General features: G+C 30.6%; 1 protein-coding gene across 1 annotated transcript; it reads left to right on the top strand.

The window, feature by feature from the left end:
* Positions 1–2569: 2569 nt before the first annotated feature.
* Positions 2570–16208, top strand: LOC143051525 (uncharacterized). The gene is made up of 14 exons (XM_076224416.1): positions 2570–2727; positions 4135–4200; positions 4914–4960; positions 5846–5908; positions 6438–6503; positions 7082–7144; positions 7610–7734; positions 8384–8570; positions 9189–9375; positions 9758–10105; positions 11447–11660; positions 12506–12681; positions 13818–14875; positions 15986–16208. Exons 3-13 carry the CDS (start codon positions 4923–4925, stop codon positions 14868–14870), a joined length of 2520 nt encoding a protein of 839 aa, XP_076080531.1. The 5' UTR covers positions 2570–2727; positions 4135–4200; positions 4914–4922; the 3' UTR covers positions 14871–14875; positions 15986–16208.
* Positions 16209–23990: the final 7782 nt, after the last annotated feature.

The following is a 23990-nucleotide window of genomic DNA, read 5'->3' as shown; positions in this document are numbered from 1 at the left end:
CTCACATTCTCATTAAGAAAAAATTCACACACCTAATTAAATGGGCATTCAAAAAATCAGAATGTGAATATATATGTTCAAACTCTTTTAGGTCATTTTTTAGTAGCAATAAAAAAAAAAACTATGTTAATTGGACATGCTTTGATACTATATATGCCCTTGAATTTTTACTAGATAACATTTTTGTTCGCTTTGGGGATTCCGTATATCGTCAGATTATCGGAATTCCAATGGGGACTAACTGTGCACCACTTATTGCGGACCTCTTTTTGTATTGTTATGAGTTACAATTTATGACAAAAATAAGCAAAGACCCATCAAAACAACATCTGATAAACAAATTTAATAATACTTTTAGATATTTGGATGATATTTTGGCTCTCAATAATGACGACTTCAGTATGTATATTAATGAAATTTATCCTGCTGAACTTACTTTAAATAAAGCTAATACTAACAATGACCACTGCCCTTTCCTCGATCTTGATATCTATATCACTAACGGAAAGCTGAATACTAAAATTTATGATAAAAGGGATGATTTTTCATTTCCTATCGTTAATTATCCGTTTTTAGATGGTGACGTTCCCTTGTCACCATCTTACGGTGTTTATATATCTCAACTTGTACGATTCGCTCGTGTATGTAACAATGTTTTAGATTTTAACGAGAGAAATTTATGTATTACTGAAAAATTATTACACCAGGGTTTTCGATATCACAAACTAGTCAAAACATTTACTAAATTTTATCATCGGTATAAAGACATCATTCGTAAATATAGCTCAACATGCAGACTTCTTATACGTTCAGGTATTTCACATCCAATTTTTTATGGAAATATTCTTTATAAAGCACAAAGGTGTCAGTATTCACCTCAGAAACTTAAAAAACCTTTGAATAGACTTATTAAGAAGGGATATAATTACGATACTGTTGTCAAGTCATTAAAGATTGCATATTTTGGCGTTAATATTGAGTCACTGATAAGGTCTTTGCGTCGGAACTAAACACATTTATTCTAAAAACAGTTGTTGGCATGACACGGGTTATGTTCTTCTCAAATATGTTATGATGGTATGATACTAAACCCCTAACGGGAAGGATTGTGCCTGATGTACATATGATGACATCATAATCTTTCAGTCAGTTTAATTGAAGTCTGGAGCTGGCATGTCAGTTAACTGCTAGTAGTCTGTTGTTATTTATGTATTATTGTCATTTTGTTTATTTTCTTTGGTTACATCTTCTGACATCAGACTCGGACTTCTCTTGAACTGAATTTTAATGTGCGTATTGTTATGCGTTTACTTTTCTACATTGGTTAGAGGTATAGGGGGAGGGTTGAGATCTCACAAACATGTTTAACCCCGCCGCATGTTTGCGCCTGTCCCAAGTCAGGAGCCTCTGGCCTTTGTTAGTCTTGTATTATTTTAATTTCAGTTTCTTGTGTATAATTTGGAAATTAGTATGGCGTTCATTATCACTGAACTAGTATATATATTTGTTTAGGGGCCAGCTGAAGGACGCCTCCGGGTGCGGGAATTTCTCGCTACATTGAAGACCTGTTGGTGACCTTCTGCTGTTGTTTTTTATTTGGTCGGGTTGTTGTCTCTTTGACACATTCCCCATTTCCATTCTCAATTTTATTAATCAGAAAAAAACCTTCTTCCATCATAAAATCCAAGAAAGGTTTGACAAAGTAATTGATATATAACAAACTTTTATCCCAGACTGTATCTACTTGTGCAACAAGATGTTTCTTATTCTAAATATGGCAAAATTAAACAAATAATTTCATCATTATGCATTAGATATATAGTACTCTTTTTGTCATGTATAGCTTCTGTCCAACTTCCATACAAAGGTTTGCTTAAGGTATTGATGTCATGTATAGCTTCTGTCCAACTTCCATACAAAGGTTTGCTTAAGGTATTGTCATGTATAGCTTCTGTCCAACTTCCATACAAAGGTTTGCTTAAGGTATGTCATGTATAGCTTCTGTCCAACTGCCATACAAAGATTTGCTTAAGGTATTGTCATGTATAGCTTCTGTCCAACTTCCATACAAAGGTTTGCTTAAGGAATTGTCATGTATAGCTTCTGTCCAACTTCCATACAAAGGTTTGCTTAAGGTATTGATATGTATAGCTTCTGTCCAACTTCCATACAAAGGTTTGCTTAAGGTATTGTCATGTATAGCTTCTGTCCAACTTCCATACAAAGGTTTGCTTAAGGTATTGTCATGTATAGCTTCTGTCCAACTTCCATACAAAGGTTTGCTTAAGGTATGTCATGTATAGCTTCTGTCCAACTTCCATTCAAAGGTTTGCTTAAGGTATTGTCATGTATAGCTTCTGTCCAACTTCCATACAAAGGTTTGCTTAAGGTATTGTCATGTATATCTTCTGTCCAACTTCCATACAAAGGTTTGCTTAAGGTATGTCATGTATAGCTTCTGTCAAACTTCCATACAAAGGTTTGCTTAAGGTATGTCATGTATAGCTTCTGTCAAACTTCCATACAAAGGTTTGCTTAACCCTCTTGCTGCTGGAGGGACACATCAAACTCCGAAACAGTGGTGACGTTGCTTCGCTAAACTATCATCACTGCCACCAGCACTTCGCATCTCTCGGGTCTCTTTAATAGAGGACTTCTTCCGGGATTCAATAACGTAAACAATCGTCTGCTGCATACACCAACCCAGCTTCTAAGATTGAGATAATGGTAAAGGAAACACAAACTGACAAAGCACAAATCGAATGCTATTATGCCTATTACTATAAAAATAACTATTTTGACGGCACCGGCATTTTAAATTTAAAGAAGTGAAATTGCTGCTGATTTTGCCAGTTCTATGACTATGTAAAGAGTGAACATTATTTCAATATTTACTTTTGCACTACGACAATGTGCACTGTCAGAACAAGAGAATATGTTTATTATTGATATACAAGGCATATAGTTAAATAGGAAAAAACAGCTACCAATACTTGAGACACATATGATCGCTTTAAATTTATTTTGTCAATCAAATTTATTATAAATAAATAAACAAATACAAAAAATATTGAGAATCCATTTGCTGCAACGAAATCATGCATCTATCTAAAACTGTAGCTGAAATTATTTCTACATGTATACATAACGCCATATAATAAGGTGTGTATTTCCTAAACTCCCTAAGTACCCTCTCTTCTTTTTATGCTCAAAAATAGCCTACCCTAAAGCTGTATTTAGGCAGCAACCATTTGATTTTCTGGGGGGGGGGGCTATGGTTTTTTTTTCTGTGCAAACTTTTTTTCGCCTTTGGCGAAGAACAATCTATTTTTTTAGCGACAAACCGAAGACAATTTTTTTCTTTCAATTTTAGCATTACATATAGTGGCAGCTGAGGGTGAAACAAACAATTTTTTTTACTCGGGGTCCAAAACAAATTATTTTTTTCACCAAAACCTGGAAACAAACTTTTTTTTCCAAAAAAAAACCATAGCCCCCCCCAGAAAATAAAATGGTTGCTGCCTTAGCTGCATTATTTAATTTGTGCTTTCTTGAACAAAAAAAATCACCATGAACATGATGAATCAGGTTGCCAAAAATTCGGTTATATATATTTTTTATTATTTCTTTTGATAACATTATTTATATAAACAAAATGGAGGAAATTAAAAACAGAAAGCTTAAATGATCCGATCTTATTAATTTTCACATCTTTCTTCTTGACTAAGTCAACATGATGTCAATAATTTATGAATCAATAAGCCTTAATACATGTTATTTCACCTCTAGTCCTATAATATATGCCTTTGCATTATATAATTCACTATTTAATGTTTTCATGTTGATATTTTCATTTTTTATTTTTTGTCTAATGGGTGGCACTTTGATAGTGAAAAAAAAATCAGAAAAATAAATAGAAATAGTAAATAATGCCCCTGAGGTCATATGTTATAGGACTACACCCTCCTCCATATTTTCTATTATGGTTGTGGATGAATTTAGAGGAAAAAATGGTAGGAGTATGAAAAAAGGGAATGCTTGAACAACAATAAATAATGTTCACCAAAGATTTAAACTTAATTTAATAAAAAAAAAAAAGCTGTATTTAGGTGCATTATTTCATTTGCATTTTAGAAACAGAAACAAAAGATCTCAGTGGTTCACTTAGGTGTCAGAAAGCAAATTTATATATAGGATCAGGTAAATGTATAGTAATTAATGACTGGTGTTACACAGTTTACAAAAAATATCTTAACTTGGAAAAACTTGAAAGATTGAATTTTATATTTAGCCTAAATATTAGAATAATAGTAAATTTACAAATCGTTTTTTTATGCTTGCTTATTTTTTGTATAATAATTCCTGAAGTATTGGTTCAGGACAGGGACTAAATTCTTAGTATTTTGTATATTTTAAAGTAATAATCTTTTTCAGTTTTATTTTAACAAGCCTAAACATTTTAATATTTTAATGAGAACAAATATAATTTTGATCAATCATGTTGATTATTTCCAATTGTTAGGAGACCATTTTCATCACTCAATATTGATATTAAGATGATCAGATAATTCTAATTATCAAAACTATACAATTTGTCATCTCTTTTAGAAATGGAAAATAAAGATCATGTGCCAGATACCACACCAACAAAAGAAAACCCATTTGATTGCTGTTTTTGCCTTAGTTCTGGAATTTCTGTTAAATTTAATTTCAATGGAAAGAAATGTTCCGATTATGACTTTAGTTCTAAATTAAAATTAGTTTTTGGTTCAGATAGTTTTGATTTGATTGATGAATTATTTCAAAATGAAGCCTCAGTTTGTAGAAATTGTTTTTCCTCATTTTCTCGTTTATTTGATTTTATTTCATCTAGCAAACATTGTTTTTCCTCTTTTTTGTCTCAAAAAACACAGAAGAAGAGAATGGCCAATTTTTCTCCAGAAATATGCCAGGATTTGGGGTAAAAAAATAGATATAGATTTAGAATATGAATTAATATATTCTATTTTGAATAAGCTATATAATTGTTGTAGATTTGATGCCCCACCTAGGAGCATTACATTTGTGTCTGTGGATTATTTCCTTCATCTGTTATTCTGTCTGTCCCTCTTTGAGTTTCAATAACAAGTTGCAGTAGTTTTAAATGAAGTTGAAGTCCAATCAAGTTGAAACTTAGTACACATGTTCCCTATAATATGATCTTTCTATTGTTAAAGCCAAATTACAGTTTTGACCACAATTTCATGTTCCAGCAGTGGTGGATCCAGCAATTTTCATAAGTGGGGGCCCACTGACTGACCTAAGAGGGGGCCCACTCCATCCACGCTTCAGTGATTCCATATATAAGCAACCAAACCCCCCCCCCCGCCCCCCCCCCCTAAATCCGCCTCTGTCCGGTGAACATCGAAAATGATACTGTGAGTGCTGAATGGGTGTTCTATGAACACATTCTTGTTAACGTATGAAATATAATTGAATACATATAAAAGAAGAGGTCTGTGTCATGTTGGTCTCTTAAGGATAGTTACCTCATTGGCAATCATACCACATCTTATTTTTTATATATATATATTATGTTTTCAAGATTACCCATGAGAAAAATAAACACCAGAAAACAGACTAGTTACCTCTATTTATGTATGTAAAAAAAAAAGGAATAAAGTCCTAAATTCTTCAAGATGAAACATTTATTCTGTACTTTTATTAAGAATGAATATTGGATTATGGATACAATAAATTGGAATTAATTATTTAAGAAACACTTTTACTTGTATTTATACTGAGTATGACAGAAGAACAAGTTTTTTTTTTAAATTTGTAGTTTAGAAAGACTTATTTTTTTCAGATTCACATCAACATCAGTAACAGATGAAGTACCAGTCCCTGATGATACTTTGATATTTAGTCAGTAAGTTTTTTTGTAGACTTTTTGTCTTACGTATTCCTAAAAAGAAAGGAATCCAAAAAGTACATGTACAAAATATTTCGTCAATTTACACAAAAATATTACAGAAACGACTAGGCTAATCAAACTGTTATATAGTGTTTCTCTTAAAATTTAATATTGCATTAGGAAATGCAAATAGCCACAGACAATTATTCAATATAAATACAGCTGGAATTTACAACAACCTTGCAATAGCATGTAAATACATTTATTTATTGAGAAGAGACTGCCAGATATTTTAGCTTGCAGAGGAACTGTTTTTTCTTTTTCAAAAAATTATGTTTAACAATTAAAAAAGAAAAATCTGGCTAGGATTCAAACTCATGCGTCTGAGATATCATGACATATATAATATATATATATAAGTCTATAAAAAAAGGAGCAACCAGCAATTTTACTACGTTACCGGATTGTCTAGGAGAGACGATACTGTGCAGATGAGGAAATAGGGAAATTTTTATGGAAATTTGCAAAAATATGTATATTTCAGTTTAGATGCAAGTATTGTACTACATCATGGAAATGCCAAGGTTAAAAAGACTGTAGGGTTAAGCAAGTAAGTTTCATAAATTTACAAGCAAATTTTCTTGGATTAGTTTTGAATAATCGAGAGAAAAAAAGAGATGCGTTTAACCGATTATGATCTCTTATGCTTATATAAAATTAGATATATTTATAAAATTATATTTTGATACTGCTTGAATTTTTTAAGCAAAATTAATGCTTTTTATACATGAACAACCATGTTCACTGCAAATTATTTATATCATTTATGAAATCTAATTTACTTCTTCACGCTTCTTCAGTCTTCACGCTTAATCACAAATCCTACGACCATGGCTTGTAAAATTGTTTTCGACCTTGTGAATTTCTTCTCTACAAGCCAATTAACATATTCCAACTATAATGTTCCAAAAAATTAATTTCGGGCTTGTGGACTCGAAAGTTAAGCGTGAAGACTGTCTACTTAATGTGTCTTAAAAATGATGTAAATATAACTATAAATGTGTTGATATGCTATACTTACTGATTGAAACTTAAACATATGCTTAAAATTCTTCTGCTTTTTTTGTTGTTGATTGTTATTTCCAAGTGTGACAGCAACATAAATAAAATCTACTTATAAATCAACAGAGAACATGGTTATAGCAAGACACCAAATATCAGAAGATCAACTGCTAGTGTTAGTGCAAATGAGTAAGTTACCTCTTCCATTTGATACTGCCAATCTTATGAGTTTATAATCAATAGTTACAAAATATGAAATTAAATTATCTTATCTAGCATGATTTGTTTAAAAAGGGGATGTTAATAATTTAAATGTTCAATAAAGACAAACAGCACCATAACCAATACATCTTGTATTAGAGCTATTTTCCTAAAGTATGTAGTTTAAAGGTTTGGTTTGGTTTGCTTGTGTGTTTGCTAATTTGTTTGTATAAATTTTGCTCAAGCATCCTATGGCATTATATAGCTTTAGCCCCAACTATCTTTTGATTGAAATTTTAAATTTATTGATTATTCTCAAAGAAACAGTTATCAAAAAAGAAAGCCAAACCTTTGAACTACATGCATTAGGAAAATAGCTTTAAAGGGTATTAAATAAAAAATCAATTCTTGATAACATTTTATATGAACTTTATTTTGATTGTATTTAACTAGTGAAATAGAAGAACATGCCTACAGCAGGCCCAAACCCCCCTCTTGTAGGGAACTATTTCAAGAAAGTGTATTGGACTCTTTTGTTGAAAACATCAGAACAAATGACAAAAAACAGACAGAACCAGGTATTTTGACTCTTAACCTAGTGGATAGCATATGAATTTAGAACATCTTACATTTACAGGATTTGTTTTTAATATTTTTTTTGTCAACATAAGAAATGTTATTATTATACTTCATGTTAAAATGCCATATTTTGATTGGCTTACACGAGGGTGTTAATTTACTGTATCACATGGCTGAGCGGGTAACATTTTTTTTTAATGTCACCCTCTCGTCTGGACCAATCAAAATCAATAATTTAAGGACAATGAAGTGAATTACATCAAGTAATTAAATACAATGCTTAAGTTCTGTGTTTTAGCTAAGATTTTAGTATTCAACTGGCAAAATAAAAAAAAATTAAAAAAATCTTGCCTCACTTTTGTTATTTTTCTAATACCTTGGCTTCACCACGATTGACAATGTTTTCTCAAGGTAACAATCTGCTCTATCACCCTCTCCGCTATGTGTTATTTATATAATGTTGTACCTCAAATATTATGTCAAGATTACATTTACAAAATACAACTGCCTGCATAATATTTATTCCCTGTTGACTTTCTCATAATAAATGAAATAAAACTGGTAACACAAAAAGAAGTACATTAAGTGAAACAATTTGTAAATTGGACAAAAATTTGAATGCTTTTATTTGCAATGATTGAATTTTAGATGACATAAGAGTAAGTGATGTATTTATAATGCAAAGAGCAAGATCATTGATAAATCAGGAAGTTAAAAATGTAAGCACTAAAAGAATGGGAGAACAAAGTCTGCTACTAACCAGGAAAAAAATGGAGCATTTATCAGAAGATTCAAGTAAATTGTGTGATTCCATTATAGAAGAAATGAAAAACAGGTAACAATATAAATTACATTATCCTGATTTAGAGTAACTTCTCACAATTTCATTGGCTGATATTGCCCTAATAAATTTCTGTAGAATTTTTTTTTACTTCAATTGGAATTATCTCCCTTACACCATTGACCTAATAAAAACAATTGAGTTGCTTTATAGGCCTAAAATTTTGAATTTTATACAGATTTAGGTTAAATATGTAACATATATTTTGTTGATAGGTTTGGCTTCCCTTCACCTGATATGAATTTTATTGACCCGATAAATAATGGTACTGGGACAATTGAACACTGTGTAACTAATAATATAGCAGGTATCCTGCTCTGAGCATTCCTGTTAAAAAAATTTTTTTGTTTAAAACATTTTTCCAAGTATCATTCAGCATACATTTTAAAAATTCCAATCTTCTTTACAGTGCTGTATTAAATAATTGATTTTTTTTTCAGAAAAAAACTTCCATCACCAAGGGGAGATAACTGTATTGATTTCAATAAGACACAATTTGTGTTTCTTGAAGTTTTTAGAATATATAAATCATACGTTTAAATTAACAATGCTCAATATTGTATTCAATTATCAGTATAATCATGTTCATGTTTTAACTACTGATTAATTTAGGACACCATTTCTATTGGAAATAATGCTGTCTGCATTTGATGAAAAACATCTACAAGGGCAAAAAAGCAGAATAACTGGATCATTGGCTAGAGTATACAGCATTCTTATGTTTGCAAGAAATGCGGAAATGAGTGCATTCCAAAGAATGATGACAGCAATTTGTATAAGGGGACGAGCAGAAGATATGGTATTAAAAAAAAAAATGTTCAGATACTCAGTTAATTTTTTATTTTGAAAAATTTATAGATAAATTTTATATTTACTGTAATACATGCAACTGAAAAAGTCTGAATTCTTAGTATCAAATGTAATGATTGATAACAAGTAATAGTAAATTACAGAACTATTTATACATTGGTCTGAAATGTATTTCGAGGCACACGTTAATAATTATAGTTGTAGAAATATAAATTTAACAATTCATTAATCATGTTAATAGATAATAATTTTTTTATTCATAGAAGGTTTGATAATAGTGTCTTCTGTCCAAAATGTGTTTGATTAATTTATTACTTTTAGCACTTATATATCATTTCAATGAAAGATGCACATTTTGTTTTGTTTCATAGCTTATTACTAGATTGAATAGAGTAGGTGTTACATTGTCACCAACCAGTAAGCAGAGATTGATAAAAGAAGCAGGAGAAATCAGCCATAAAGCTCTGTGTGATTATTTGAAGGAAAAGCCATTGCTAAAAATTACTGGTGATAATCTGGACATCTACATTAAAAGTCGATGTGTATCAATAGATAAAGGAAATACAGATTTGCATTTATTTGCCTCGAATGCCTTAACTAGCAGGTTATCATCTGTAGACATGGACAACAGAACCCCTTTAGTTCCTGAAGTTAATAGAGATGTTTTAAAACTAACAGAAGCAGAAATTGACAACATGAAATATTCATATTCAATATTGGTAATAATTTAAGTAGATGAATATAAAGTAATTGATAAATAATGTTGAAATTGTTTTGTAAATTTTATCCTACTCTAATTTTAGAAAGGAAAAAAACGTTTTTGATTTTATTTATACACAACTTTGTTCGAATATTTCTTTTATCTCATTGTGGAGATAAGCAGTTTGAAATGGTAAGTATATAAACACATGCATGCTTTTCTGCTTATAAAAAATGCTTAGATGTATATCAGTTTTCAACTAACATCTAACATGCTTACATTAATGGTGGTGGCTTTTTGTCTTTATCCTTCTTTTCAGCTTAATTGCACTTACAAAATATATGTAAATTCAGAGTTTTAAGTTACTTACCTTAATAGAAAATTTATTTCTGTATTTCTTAAATGTGGATGCCAAAGGATATTATATTCAAAACTGGAATGATGTTTCAATTTTTTATTTAAGTTTTAATAACACCATGAATATCTGAATTTACAGTAGTTTGGTCAGTTTTATAGAAATAGTTAAACTCAACTAGCTTACAATTGCTGCTTAACATTTCCACTGCATTTATATTTTGCCTTTCCAAGCTTTAGCACTAACATGAAAATTGTACAAACAGAGTCTTTATCAGGTGAATACACATGTTAGTGTAAGTTGGATCGACCCCAACGGGAGACCAGAATAAGTACAATGCTACTTTATATAACATTTAACAGTTACTAATAGAAATTAACCTTTTGGAATATTATGACAAATCATTCTCTTAAAATTTCCTATATATTTTATGTTTAATATAAAGAGCTAAATATTACCTATACAAATTTCCAAAAGGTTGAATTCTATGTAATTATAGCTTATGCTTGAATATTGCACGAAAACAGCTCAGCTTTGCTTATAGCTTCGCAACTTGTGAAACAGAAAACTGTTTAACAATCTAGGAAGCAGGTTCATTGTGACTTTGAGAATATAAACATTAAAAAAAAACCTGTTCATTTGCATTTTGAGTGTGGTCTAAGGGAGTCTTTGTAATTATGTTTATCAACTCCGAGAAAATGACTTATTAAAATTTGGTAAAGCTTTGTTTTACTAAAACAGGATTTCTTACAAATTTTGAAAATATGAAATTTTGTTTGGAAATTTTGGTTCCATCATTGTATACCACAAAGTATTGACTGACTGACATTATCATTTGATATAAGTTATTAATTCTTCATTGACTAGTAAATAGATGGTATTAAAAGTATAATGAATTTCTTGTTTATCTTGTAAACTGTTCTTATCTAATATATTTTATTCAAGAATTAATGTTGAAGTTTTTAGTTGTGTGGAAAAGTTGAGGAGAAAGCTATTTACTTTCAGATTGCAAGAATTTTGAGTACATTGGATCAATTTAAATGGATGTCAACAGTAGTACCAGTACACATAAACCATGGCTATAGTGCTGGAATGTCCCAAAAAAGCCAAGTGTTCCAGTTACCGATCCAACACAAAAATGAGGCCAAATATGAAGATATTCTTGATATCATGGATTCTTATGAGAAACTACTGCAAAAAACATTTCAGGAATCCCATGGTTTGTTGTTGTCAGTTGTAACTCACTTAATTACTGTTAGTGTTTATTTGAATTAATGTAATATTATTTTGACTGAATGTAATGCTGTTATATACAGAATGATAGGTAGTTTCGTTTTTGATACTGACTGTATCCTGTGGAATATCAAGACGAGACCCTTAGGGCGAGTTAAGATATTTCACATGATATAGTCAGTATCAAAAACGAAACTACCTATTATTCTGTTTAACGGTAATTATGACGTCACACAATGTATTGCCTGATATTTTCAGTGATACAGCCAGTACGTTGATACTCGAAAATATTAGGCAGTAAGATCAAAGGGAAAATATATGAATTACTGATAAATTGAAAGTAATGCTAATATATTGAATGTAATGTTATTATTTTGAATGTAATGCTATTTTGATTCCCTAAATTTTAAAGTTGTTCATTTTCAAAACTGAAATTGTTGCAATATTAACAAAATTATACACATTTTGATGTTTTTCAAACATGGACATCATTTTTCTTGTCGTCACAATAGGAACTTCAATAGAAATTAAGAAAATTAAACGTCAGTTTTAAATTTCTATACCACTTATTTGCTGAAAATTGATATTTCACTGGTGAGGAGAAATATTTTCCTTACACCACTCAGGATATGTGAAAAAGCACGAACAGAAAGTAAACAATTTAATTCATCGTATTGCCTTCAACAATGAAAGCAATGAAAAAGCACACACCACATATCCAGTAGTAAAAGGCAGCAAAAAAACAAAATGATGTTATATATGGCCTGATTTATCTGCAAAAAAAAAATAATCAAAAATGAATATGTAAAGTTCTTCTACATTTTTATTCAGGAACAGTTGAAATGTTAGATGAATTTGGAGTTATTGCATCTGGTGACCAACTAACCAAAGTCAGATTTGAAGGGGCAAAAAAACTACGTCTCATGTCTCCAACAACATCGGGAAGACTTGACCATTTGAGACCAGTAGTTATTGAGCTGTGGCATCTTAAGCAAGATTACTTAGAAGTTTGTATGAATAAAATATCTTTTTAATTATAGAATGCAGCCATAATTAGTGATGGTTTGGCCAAATATTACCTCAAATAATGGGGTCAGATTTTACTCTTGTTAAAATTGGTTGCAATTGAAATCACAAATGATACCTTAGCATTACAGCTTTTCTATAGAGTTCGGTTTCGGTGGAAGGGTTGAGCGCAATAAAAAATGTTATAAAACATAACTAGTCTACAATAGCACATAATAAGTAAACAAATGACAACATGAAAATCCTAACATGTGACTAAATATTCCTAGCATTGCAACATGAAAATAATAATCCTCTCTCTATCAAGTAAGAATTGCAAAATATGAGAGTACCAAGTGGAAAAGTATGTTGATTTTCTATAAAATTTCCATATCTTTAGTATTGAATGAACACATGGGTACATAGTCCTCAAACATGATAACATATTTATTATAAAATTGAGAATGGAAATGGGGAATGTGTCAAAGAGACAACATCCCGACCAAATAAAAAACAACAGCAGAGGGTCACCAACAGGTCTTCAATGTAGCGAGAAATTCCCGCACCCGGAGGTGTCCTTCAGCTGGCCCCTAAACAAATATATACTAGTCCAGTGATAATGAACGCCATACTAATATATATCTATAGACAAAGACTTTGTTAAGGCATGTATATCAGTTGTGAACTTTTAACGAGGTCAATGCCTTATTATGCTTATATATGGATCTGCATTTTTTTCAACTGTATCATGCAAGAAATTAAAAATGAAATTGAAAATTCAATTTGTTTTAATAACTGCATAGTTTGTTGCATTACCATTCTTGTATTATTATCATCTGTATTAAACATAACATTCTTGAAATCTCATGATAAACTTGCAAATTTTCTTATCTGATGTTGCACTTCCTCTCTGTTTGTTAAGTGTATCATGATGTCTCAAATCTAAATTTAGCAAGATTTTTTTTACATTGATCAATAATATACATATAATTCGTAACATGGGATCAATATATGAAGAAATAGAAACAATGCGTCAGATTTGTAAAATAACAGTTGAATCATGTGATTGTCATATCCAATGAAAACAGTATAATGCTACTCAATCTCAGAATAATTATGTTTCCAATTTTTTTGACAGAAAACTTTTAAAGCACTTTACAAAATGGATTCCATAGACAAGTTAGGTACCTTGGCATTTTGGAGAAACAGACTGAAGAAGACTGATGTAAATGGCAAGGTGAAGGGTCACTTCAATTCCCACAGCGAATTTTTTAAACTTATAGTAAGGGAGCTTATTCGAGAACAGGCATTTGAACTCTTTAACATTAATATCGAAAACACTACAGCTTATCCACAAAATATCAGCAAGGCAAGCAGACTCACCAAAGAAAACAAAATGATGGAATTATCAGGTGAAATACTTCATAAATTTGATGTTATGCGTACAGGGGTACCTTCAGAAAGCAATGACGAATTATTTAATTACAGTACAAATTTAACAATTAGGGGATTACACTACCTACAAATGGAGGACACTGTAAAAGAAGGTGACATTTCTAGAATCATTCCAAACCTGAAAGTGTGCATTCCAATTTTTTATGCACATTCTTGCCTTTCAAAATACTTATTTGAATGTGTAGATTACATTACTAAGGTAACCTGTTTTCTTTCTCCTTTGGAAAAACTTAGAGTGTTGGAAGGCAGTATGGTGAATTTGAGAGGTGGACAAGGCAATAACATCGAGGCCGATTTGGTACAGGAGCATTCCGTAAGGAATCAAAAAGAGTTGATCAGGGGTCTGGGCGCCAATAAAACTGAAACAGCTATTTCTGCTGTTACTGCAGCAGCACCAGTTATTTCACAAATATGCAGGAATTTTGATGCTGAACACAACATTGCAAAAAAAGCTTCAAGACACAGTAAAATTATATCTACAGAGGATATCAAAGTTGTTAGAGAAAGTTTGAGAAAAATGAGACCATTTTCAAATACTAATGATAGAAAATGTTCTTTCCCTAATTTACCATGTCAGCCTTCTGCAAATGTAGATAGGATCAAAATGGACATTGACTTGAATGTGATGCTAGGTAGGGTGGGCAGAGGATACATATCTGTAGTTAACGAGGAAGATGCAGACATTGGTACTGATGATGAAGAGGATGATGATGAAATTCCAGATATTCCTCTTTGATCCAGGTAATTCCAACTTAATGTATGGTATTGATGATATAAAATCACCGTACATTATTTGTGAGCTTCTGCTGTTCTTTGGTGGGGTTGTTGTCCCTTTGACACATCCCTCATTTTAATTTTATTGTCTTGAAATTTTATAATACTAGTAACATGGCTTAGAAACAGGTAGAAGAGGAGGTTGGTCCAACATTTCTATCCTGTTTAAAAAAAAAAAATTATCTACTGCAATAACCAAAACTGTTCCAAATAAAAAAAAAAAAATTTATTTGATGCAAAAAAGATAACATTTGAGCAAACTTATATTCTTTATTAAACTCAATTATCAAATTTCATGAAAACACCAAGTCATCCACAAAAACAAGTTGCTATACAGTCAATGCAATGTAACTGCACAAAAATCACAGATGCAATATCTAGATATGTAATGAAGTCATTATAGAAGAGATATTGGAATTGCTAAGTCATGGTTTGTTAAATCTTGATTGCAAAAATTTTAATATTTTGTTTTCAGTGTACATTTTTACTAATGATTACTTAGATCTTCAACATAACTTTCATTAAAAACAATTCAAGCTGTTACTTTTTTATTTAAGGAATGACTGTAATATTTTTTCTGTCTATGAAGAAATAACACAAAAAAATGTGGTGCACACTGAATAACGTGTGTAGCGGGTTATTTAACAGTGTGCATCACATTTTTTATGTTATTTCGAATAGACAGAAAAAATATTACAGTCATTTCTTTATAATTAAATTTAAATTCCATTTTAAACCATTTTAAACAATGAAAAAACGTTGATGACGTCACGGTCACATGACTAAATTATGTGTATGGGCTCCTAACAAACTAACATAAGCCAATCAGAAGACACGTTACATCCAAAATTAAATTATTCAAAGATATGGTTATTTCATTGAATGGTTAAGACAATGAGAAATACAAAAACTGGAGTAAGTCATACTGAGCTGCACTTATATGGCAGTTTAGAATATTCATTTAAAAGTATAATTTACATTATATACTGGTATCATTTATATTACATTTTACATATACAAACATAGAGATATACATTACAAATGTGTTGATGAAAATATTTGTTTTTATAATTTCAGTAATAACTCAGTGCAAGATTACCTGCAATATGTAAAAAGAAGTAGTCTTACATGATGAAGAGGCGTAAATACTTGTCATGTAATGTTACAAATTATTCAGAGTTACCGTAATGAATTACAGTTATACACTATAAATTTAAAATGTCCTGCAGACATCCCTGTACAATCAGTGTAGTCAATTATCCCTTCATGTCTTGTTTAAACTATAGAACATTGTAGTTATTACTAGATTTTTTATTTTCTTACTTTTATAGAACATTAATTGTATATTGATTTTTTTATCTGTTACTATTGGACTTATAATGTTATATGTTATTTTGATATTGATAACAATGCAAATGTAATAATTAGATGTAGCTAACTTATTTCCCTTGCCAATTGTCTCCCCTTTCCTCTAAGATATGAATTCTCAAAACAAATGTGAAAAAAAACATATTCTATATTTAGTAAAACTATTTAATGTGTATTTCAGGTTTGGAATGATTCTAGAAATGTCACCTATTTTTTTTTATTTGTCATTTTTTTTAAGCATCTATTACCCCTATTGTTTCAATACAAATAAACAGTACTCTTAGAGTTACCATTTGATTTTCAAACAGGCCACATTCTTTAAAAAATTTTAACAGTTAAAGTGATTTATACTTCTAATTTATCAATGTAATATCCCTTAGTCACCTTAAATTTATCATGACCAAAATGTATTTACAAGTTCATTTCATCAACTACTCTTACCAACTGACAGTTTTCACACCTACATTGTAATGAACAAAAACTACAACACAAACAACCTTCAGGACTATTACTTGATTTTTTGTATCCAAATATTTTCAAGAGACATTCTCGATAACAGGCCTTATGCCTACAATAGCATAAAATGTCGTCTTGAATTCCTGGTAGGTTTTTTGCTAAGTCCATATTTGTATAGTATAAAGTTGCAGTTGACATTTGACCTCTCCTTCCAGCTCTACCAATTTCCTGAAGGTAATTTGTTAAACTTCTTGGTGGTTTGCAATGGATAACCTGGGTCACTGAGGGAGGGTCAAAACCCATACCAACTACTGTTGTTGTAAAAACAAGCCTAAAACGAGGTTGAACACTCTGGAGATCTGTGATAATACAATTCAAAACTTCAGTATCTTGATTTGAGTATAGGCAACCAAAAACAGCATTATTTACTGTAATTTTGCTTACTCCACCGAATGCATAATAAGCATAGCTCATAGCATGTGCAATGTATTCCATTGGCATAAACATTAAAGTTACAGGAAAATTATTTCTCTCAACAAGTAACTGGTCAATTTGACTCTTATAAATGTTTTCTATTTTTTCATAAGAGGTGCCTTTAACCTTTTCACATACCATGAGTTTTAAATTAGTTTTTTCAGGACTTACAGAAATGACTTTAAAATTGCTTATAAGCAACTGCTTGGATAAAGCATTTATATGTTTTCCTGTTAGTGTTCCACTTAAACATGCTATAGGGACATTGTTGAAAAAAGATTTCAGAACTACTAATTCTGAAAAACTTTTTCTGAATTCTCTTCCCCTGAAAAATAAAAACATGTTTTATATAATGGGTAAAGTGAATAATAAGACTAAAACTAAATAACTTATGTTTTTTTATGTTGTTTGTAATATAAGTATATTTAGAAAATACTGTGAACAGTCTAACTTTAAAATCAATCCTGTGTGTGTGTGTTACACAAATTATGTTACATTACCGGTATATATTTTATAATCAAAAGCATTTATACTGCTGATGACAGGTACTGTTTTGTACTGATGATTCCATTTAACTGAATGTGATGCTATATAAATTTTACTGAATGTAATGGTACTTAGATTGAATGTAATTCTATTTTAATGAATGTGATGATATTAAGATTTGTTGATACTTCTTTTTAACTTAATGTGATGCTATTTAGATTAAATTTAATACTACATTTGTATCTAAATGTCAAATGAATGTGATTGTATTTAGAATTAATTGAATACTATTTTTCTGAATGTGATTTGAATTGAATGCAATACTATTCTACTGAATGTGATTTAAATTGAATGCGATACTATTCTAATGAATGTGATGATATTTAGCATGTTTAGCTTGAATGTAATACTATTTTACTAAATGTGAAGATATTAAGCTTGAATGCAATACTATTCTACTGAATGTGATATTTTAATTGAATGCAATATTATTCTACTGAATGTGAAGATATTAAGCTTGAATGCAATACTATTCTACTGAATGTGATATTTTAATCGAATGCAATACTATTCTACTGAATGTGATTTAAATTGAATGTAATACTATTCTACTGAATGTGATGATATTAAGCTTGAATGCAATACTATTTAATGAATGTGATGGTATTGAGATTTATTGTTCAGCCCATGAATTTTATATGAATCTGACAAGTAATTGTTGGGTTGCTGTCAATAAATTTTAATTGAATGTGATGCTCTTAACTAACTTAAGTGTTATGCTTTTTTGATTCAATGTTATTCAGCGTTAATTGAGTATGATGTTATTTTGATAGTGCCATTCTATTTTGAATGAATATGCTATTTTGATTGTATGAATGTGATGCTACTTGAATCAATGTAATGTTAATTTGATTGAATGTAATGCTATTATATTGAATGTAATATATTCTGATTGAATGTAATGCTATTTTGATTGCAGGCAATGCTGTTATATTGATTTTAATGCTACATGTATTTTGATTGAATGCAATGTTGTTAAATTGAATGTAATACTTTTTTTTAATAACGATACTATTTTGATTGAATGGGCTGCTGTTTTATTAGAATATAATGCTTTTTAAATTGATTGTGATGCTATATAGATTGAGTGTTATTTTATTATAACTGAATGTGTTGTTTTTTTGTTGTTGAATGTGGTGCTTTATTGATTTAAAGTGATAATATTTAATTTAATGAGATACCATTTTGACTGAATATGCTGCTACATTGATGTTCATTAATGTGTTGATTTATTGCTTGACTGTGATGTTAAATGTAATAATAGGTATAATATAAAGAATTTTACAATCTGTTTTACATGTTTAAAACAGGGTATATTAACTTTATCTAAGAAACTATGTAAATAAATATTGCCTTCAATCATATGAAATGGAATGTGATATAGTGATTATATGAATTAGAAAGAAAAAAAATCTGTGATTGTAATTATTTGTATGTGGTGCATGTATGAATATATTGGTTTTCTATCTGTGACTCTATTTATTTTGATGTTTGTTCAAATATGAATTAATAGTATTTGTACATGTATAAAATAGTGAATAAACAATTATTGTGTACTCAACGTAAATTAATGATTTAATGTATTGTACCTATAGATACTGTAACAAGTTATATATCTGTTTAAAAAAAACCTTGTGCAAATACATATGATTAAAATAGGGTGGTTGGAAAACCTCTTGTTAACAACATTGGAAATTTCTATAACAAACCAAGTTAAGTTAACTTTCAAAACTTTGAAATTACAACAACTGAAACACTTAAGAAACCAAAGTACGTTCCAAAAACTAATAAAATTGTTTTCCTTGTTCAAAGAGAAGTTATGAAAGGCTCAAGTTAACAACTTTTTGTTATTATAAAAAAAAAAAAAAAAATTGACATTTCAAATTGAGTTATTTCCCTTAGTCCATAATGTTACCTTAAAATTTCTTCTGTGTAAACATGCCAACCAGGCTATAAATCAGTAATAAATCGAAAAGAATAATGTATTCCACTTGAAATTGAATTAAATTAATTTTGTTAAATTATCAGAGTTCTGATAAAAGTGATTTTATGGCTACTGGTAATCTGTACTGCAATAGTGTGCATAAAACTACAAAATAACTAACAAATAACATTTTAACTTTCAATAACAATTTCAGAAATTATACAAAATACAAAAGCCTTTAAAAAAATCTAATGTTCAACAATGGAAACTTCTGAATTACCAGTCATCAATTTTGTGACATTCATCAATGACAATTGCGCCAACTTTTCCCTCCAATGCTCGTAACAATTTAACACCATTTTCTGCAACTAACAGTCCCTCAGGGTGTGTTAGAATGATACTGGCACTAAGTGATTCCTGTATGACTATATTATATACATAGATAAGTAATTTGTTCAGTTTGAGAAGTAAGGGCTTGACCTCAAAGGGATTCGATCCCATGCATCACGCAACCCTTCAATGTACATCAATGCCAATATCCATTTAAAAATGAAGATAAAGGCACCAATATGAGGAGAATCTTTTTCACTTTTGAGTATTTAATATTTCTTAAATAATACAGTAATAAATGTGAAAATTTTCTTAGTTTCTCAGACAGTTGATTTGTCATTAATCAAGTTAATGTTTCATTTCGGCAGAAAAAGATAAACCTCAATTATATTAAAGAGGTCTTTCCCATACTGAACTTATTACAGAAAATAAACTCAAATTATTAAAGTTATTTTAACATTTACATTCAGAATTGCTAATAATGAAAACATTATAAAATAATTCCTTCTTATTCAGAATCAGGTATTGTTTAGAAACAAATGCAAAAAAGTATATGTTGCCTTCTTGATGTTATTGTTTTATGCTACATTTTGTATATTGTTTGGTTGCTATATATTCATCATGTACATATTGATAATACCATGAATACATACCATTTTCACAGCTGTCTTTGTTGTTCTCAATGATCTGGCACTTCTGGCTAAGCTGAACAACCTTAACATTAATCTTGTTCAATTTTTTACATTGATCTTCCATAATGGCATTTAGAGGAGACACCACCAATACCTTATTCTGCACTCTTCCAAGGTCTTCAAATATTTCTTTAAAAAATATAAACATTCAGAGATATACAACTGCAAGTAATATTTTTTGTATGTAGAATCTGTTGGCCGTTTGCATGAACTAACCCCATTGGAAAAAATCTATAGAGCTTAATCATTATTATTATTATTATTATTATTATTCAGAAGCATACATTTTAGTAGCCCAGAGCCCCTATCAAATATGTGAGCTGTAGTCACAATAGTTGTCCATATTTTTGATTTATCATATTGATGATTCAAAATAAAATTTGCTTAGTTTCAAGATGTCCCCAAAATTGCTTGGTCTTGTGTAAGAGAGGTTGGCTGAATCGCTAAAATACCAAAGAGATATTAAAATTCCAACAATTCAAAAATGAACTGAAAATACAATGGCTAAAAACATGAAATGCAAAATTGACAAACAACAGTTACATGTATATCAAAAACACAAGATAGAACCTACACAGAACACCAGCCTAACAAAAACTGGTGGTGATCTAAGGTGCCCAGGAAAGGTAAGCAAATCCTGCTCCACGTATGGCATCCAATGTGGTTATACTTGGATACAAACAAAAATATGGAAACAATTATTCAGTATATCTATCAAATCGTGTTACAGGAAGCACTCTTACAGTTAGGTGTGTACATGTATTTTCCCATTTTGGCGCCTGTGGATTTTTGAAATAAGAGAGCAAGATGCAATAAAATTCTTGTTTGGATATATAGCTGAGGATTAATTTATATGAACATGAAGATTATGTAATGTATGTAATAGAGGCTGTTTCCTGTATGTCAGTCGGTATTTGCATATCCATACCAAACATTGGTCCAGCATATATTGTAACGTTCTTTTTCAATTTTTTGGGGGGAACAAACTTTGTGATTATACATGTACATGTATATTAAGAAAAATAATGAGGCGAAATAGACCCATTTTTTATTTGATCATGTCATAAGGTAGATTACTGTCAAGAGTTTCTGAAAAGGAAACGCTCAAAGGCATTGTAATTCTAGTTCAGTTCAAAATTGAAATTTTATGGGGGATATGTGACATTTTCACCCCCTTTTTGCAATATTCCATGGTAAATAAATGCAGAATGTTGCCATGAATACACATAGAGGAATTATTTTTCACCATTTTAACTTTTGAAAATCTTTGGAAGATACTCATTACATGTATATGCACATGTATAAGCTTTCGGGTCGATCCGGCCCCACATCGATCCGGGCCATATTTAAAGTCGATACGGCCCCTCAAAAAAAAGTTTATAAGGATAAGGAATGAAAATAAAGATATATATTAATTGTAATTCATAAATGTTTATGATTTATTATATACAACCCCGGCCAGGATTTGATTGAATTTAGTGATTACAAGTGGCATTACCTTAGTTCACAATCATCAGACAATTGTTGAATAAACAAACCAATTATAGACTAATGATTTCGTTTATATATACTGTTCAAATTTGTCACGAATTCCTCCATATAGTGAATATAGTTTATTCATATTTTATTATCGGGCCGGATCGACGTGGGCCGGATCGACTTTGGGCCGGATTGACTTGAGGACGGATCGGTTTGGGGCCGGAACGACCGGATACCCATGTATAACACAAACAGCTAAGGTTAATGTATTAGAAAGTCAGGAATAGAGAATGATAAAACATTTTGTGGTTCAATTTTAATTTTATTTTCTTACGGTGAATAGTGGAGTGCTACCATTATATAACTAAACCACAAATTAACAGGTTGGGAACAACCCTTCATATATATACTTCTTATATTTAGGGGTACATTTCAATTTTGTTGTAAAAACCCATTTTTGTTACAAAAGGGCACACATCTGTATTTTTGAAGATAAAATAGCCTTGCCCGTGTGACATCACAATTATTTGAACTCATCTACATTGAATGTTTCCACATTTAAGTTATGTTTTTCTTTTTAATATATTATAAATGATCACTTGCAGACTTGGTCCTTGTCTGAGCCGAGGGACAGTGACTGATTTCAGGCCTGAGCGATTCTTTTTGTTAGGTGGTGTTCCGAACCCGATTTAGGACTGGAGAAATATTTAAAAGAGCCGTCAAGATCGAATTATAATAAAAGTTATAGTGTACAAAAATATATATTTCCACGATGTTTCATAATTTGTTTGATTAGTTCAATATAAATAGTTGATGGAATTAATATACTCACTGGGCAACAAATGGAATATTATACTCTTTCCAAACCCAACAGGCAGATTGACTATAATATTATTTCCCTGGAGAATGTTTTTTATGGAGGAAATTTGTTCTTTTTTCAGTGTCAACTGTGGATACAGCTGACATTGTACGTTCCGTATCGTCTCTGTAACATCCATGTTGGATTTGACAAGGGTCAAATAAGTATACATACACCAAAATATATCTCCAGTTTAAAATATCATTTTCTAAAAATTACTGCTAGCTTATATTGTAGTCTTTAAAATCTGTATTCAATTATTAATATAGTATAAAATTCCATACAAATAAAAACAATTTGGACATATTTAATTTTTTTTCAAGAATGTTGAAAAAAACCTACGCTAGCGTTAGGAGTTGGTGGCAGTGGTTAAAGTCAACGTAGCGTAGTAAAGAGGACGTAACCGCTGTTTCGGAGTTCGGGGACACATGTGTCCAAACCGGCAGTGCCGGAGGGACACATATGTCCATGGATAAATTTATGCAAGCTTCTCATCAATGCTGTATCTCTTTCAATTAAAATACCGAAGATTAAACAGGGTTATGTTTTTCTTGAATGGGTTCCAAATGTAGTGGTCATTATGTCGTGACGTCATATATCGAATGACGTCGTTGTTTGGCATGTTACGTCACAGACGTTGAGCTGTCGTATTTTCCGGCATATGAAATGCAACCTTGAAAAACGGTCGGCAGCAAGAGGGTTAAGGTATGTCATGTATAGCTTCTGTCCAACTTCCATACAAAGGTTTGCTTAAGGTATTGATATTTAAAATAAACACCTTTTAACCGCACACTTATCATAAAGAGGGGGGGGGGGGGGGGGGGGTGTCAAGAGATACACCACCGACGAAATTTCGAATCGCATATGTCTTGCTTTTGCAACATATCATGCATATAGAAATGTTACAGGCTCGACAAAAATGCAAACCACATATCGAATCACAGAATATAATGA

The sequence above is a fragment of the Mytilus galloprovincialis genome, chromosome 11, assembly GCF_965363235.1.
Source record: "Mytilus galloprovincialis chromosome 11, xbMytGall1.hap1.1, whole genome shotgun sequence".
In the NCBI taxonomy this organism is placed as follows: Eukaryota; Metazoa; Mollusca; class Bivalvia; order Mytilida; family Mytilidae; genus Mytilus; species Mytilus galloprovincialis.
This window is presented reverse-complemented; position numbering and strand designations above follow the sequence as displayed.

Excerpts from the sequence above, each read along its gene's own strand:
- LOC143051525 (XM_076224416.1), top strand. The coding sequence starts at position 4,923 with ATGGCCAATTTTTCTCCAGAAATATGCCAGGATTTGGG. Across the intron at positions 7,735-8,383 it reads CAAAAAACAGACAGAACCAG|ATGACATAAGAGTAAGTGAT; the intron begins GTATTTTGACTC and ends ATTGAATTTTAG. Across the intron at positions 11,661-12,505 it reads AACATTTCAGGAATCCCATG|GAACAGTTGAAATGTTAGAT; the intron begins GTTTGTTGTTGT and ends ATTTTTATTCAG.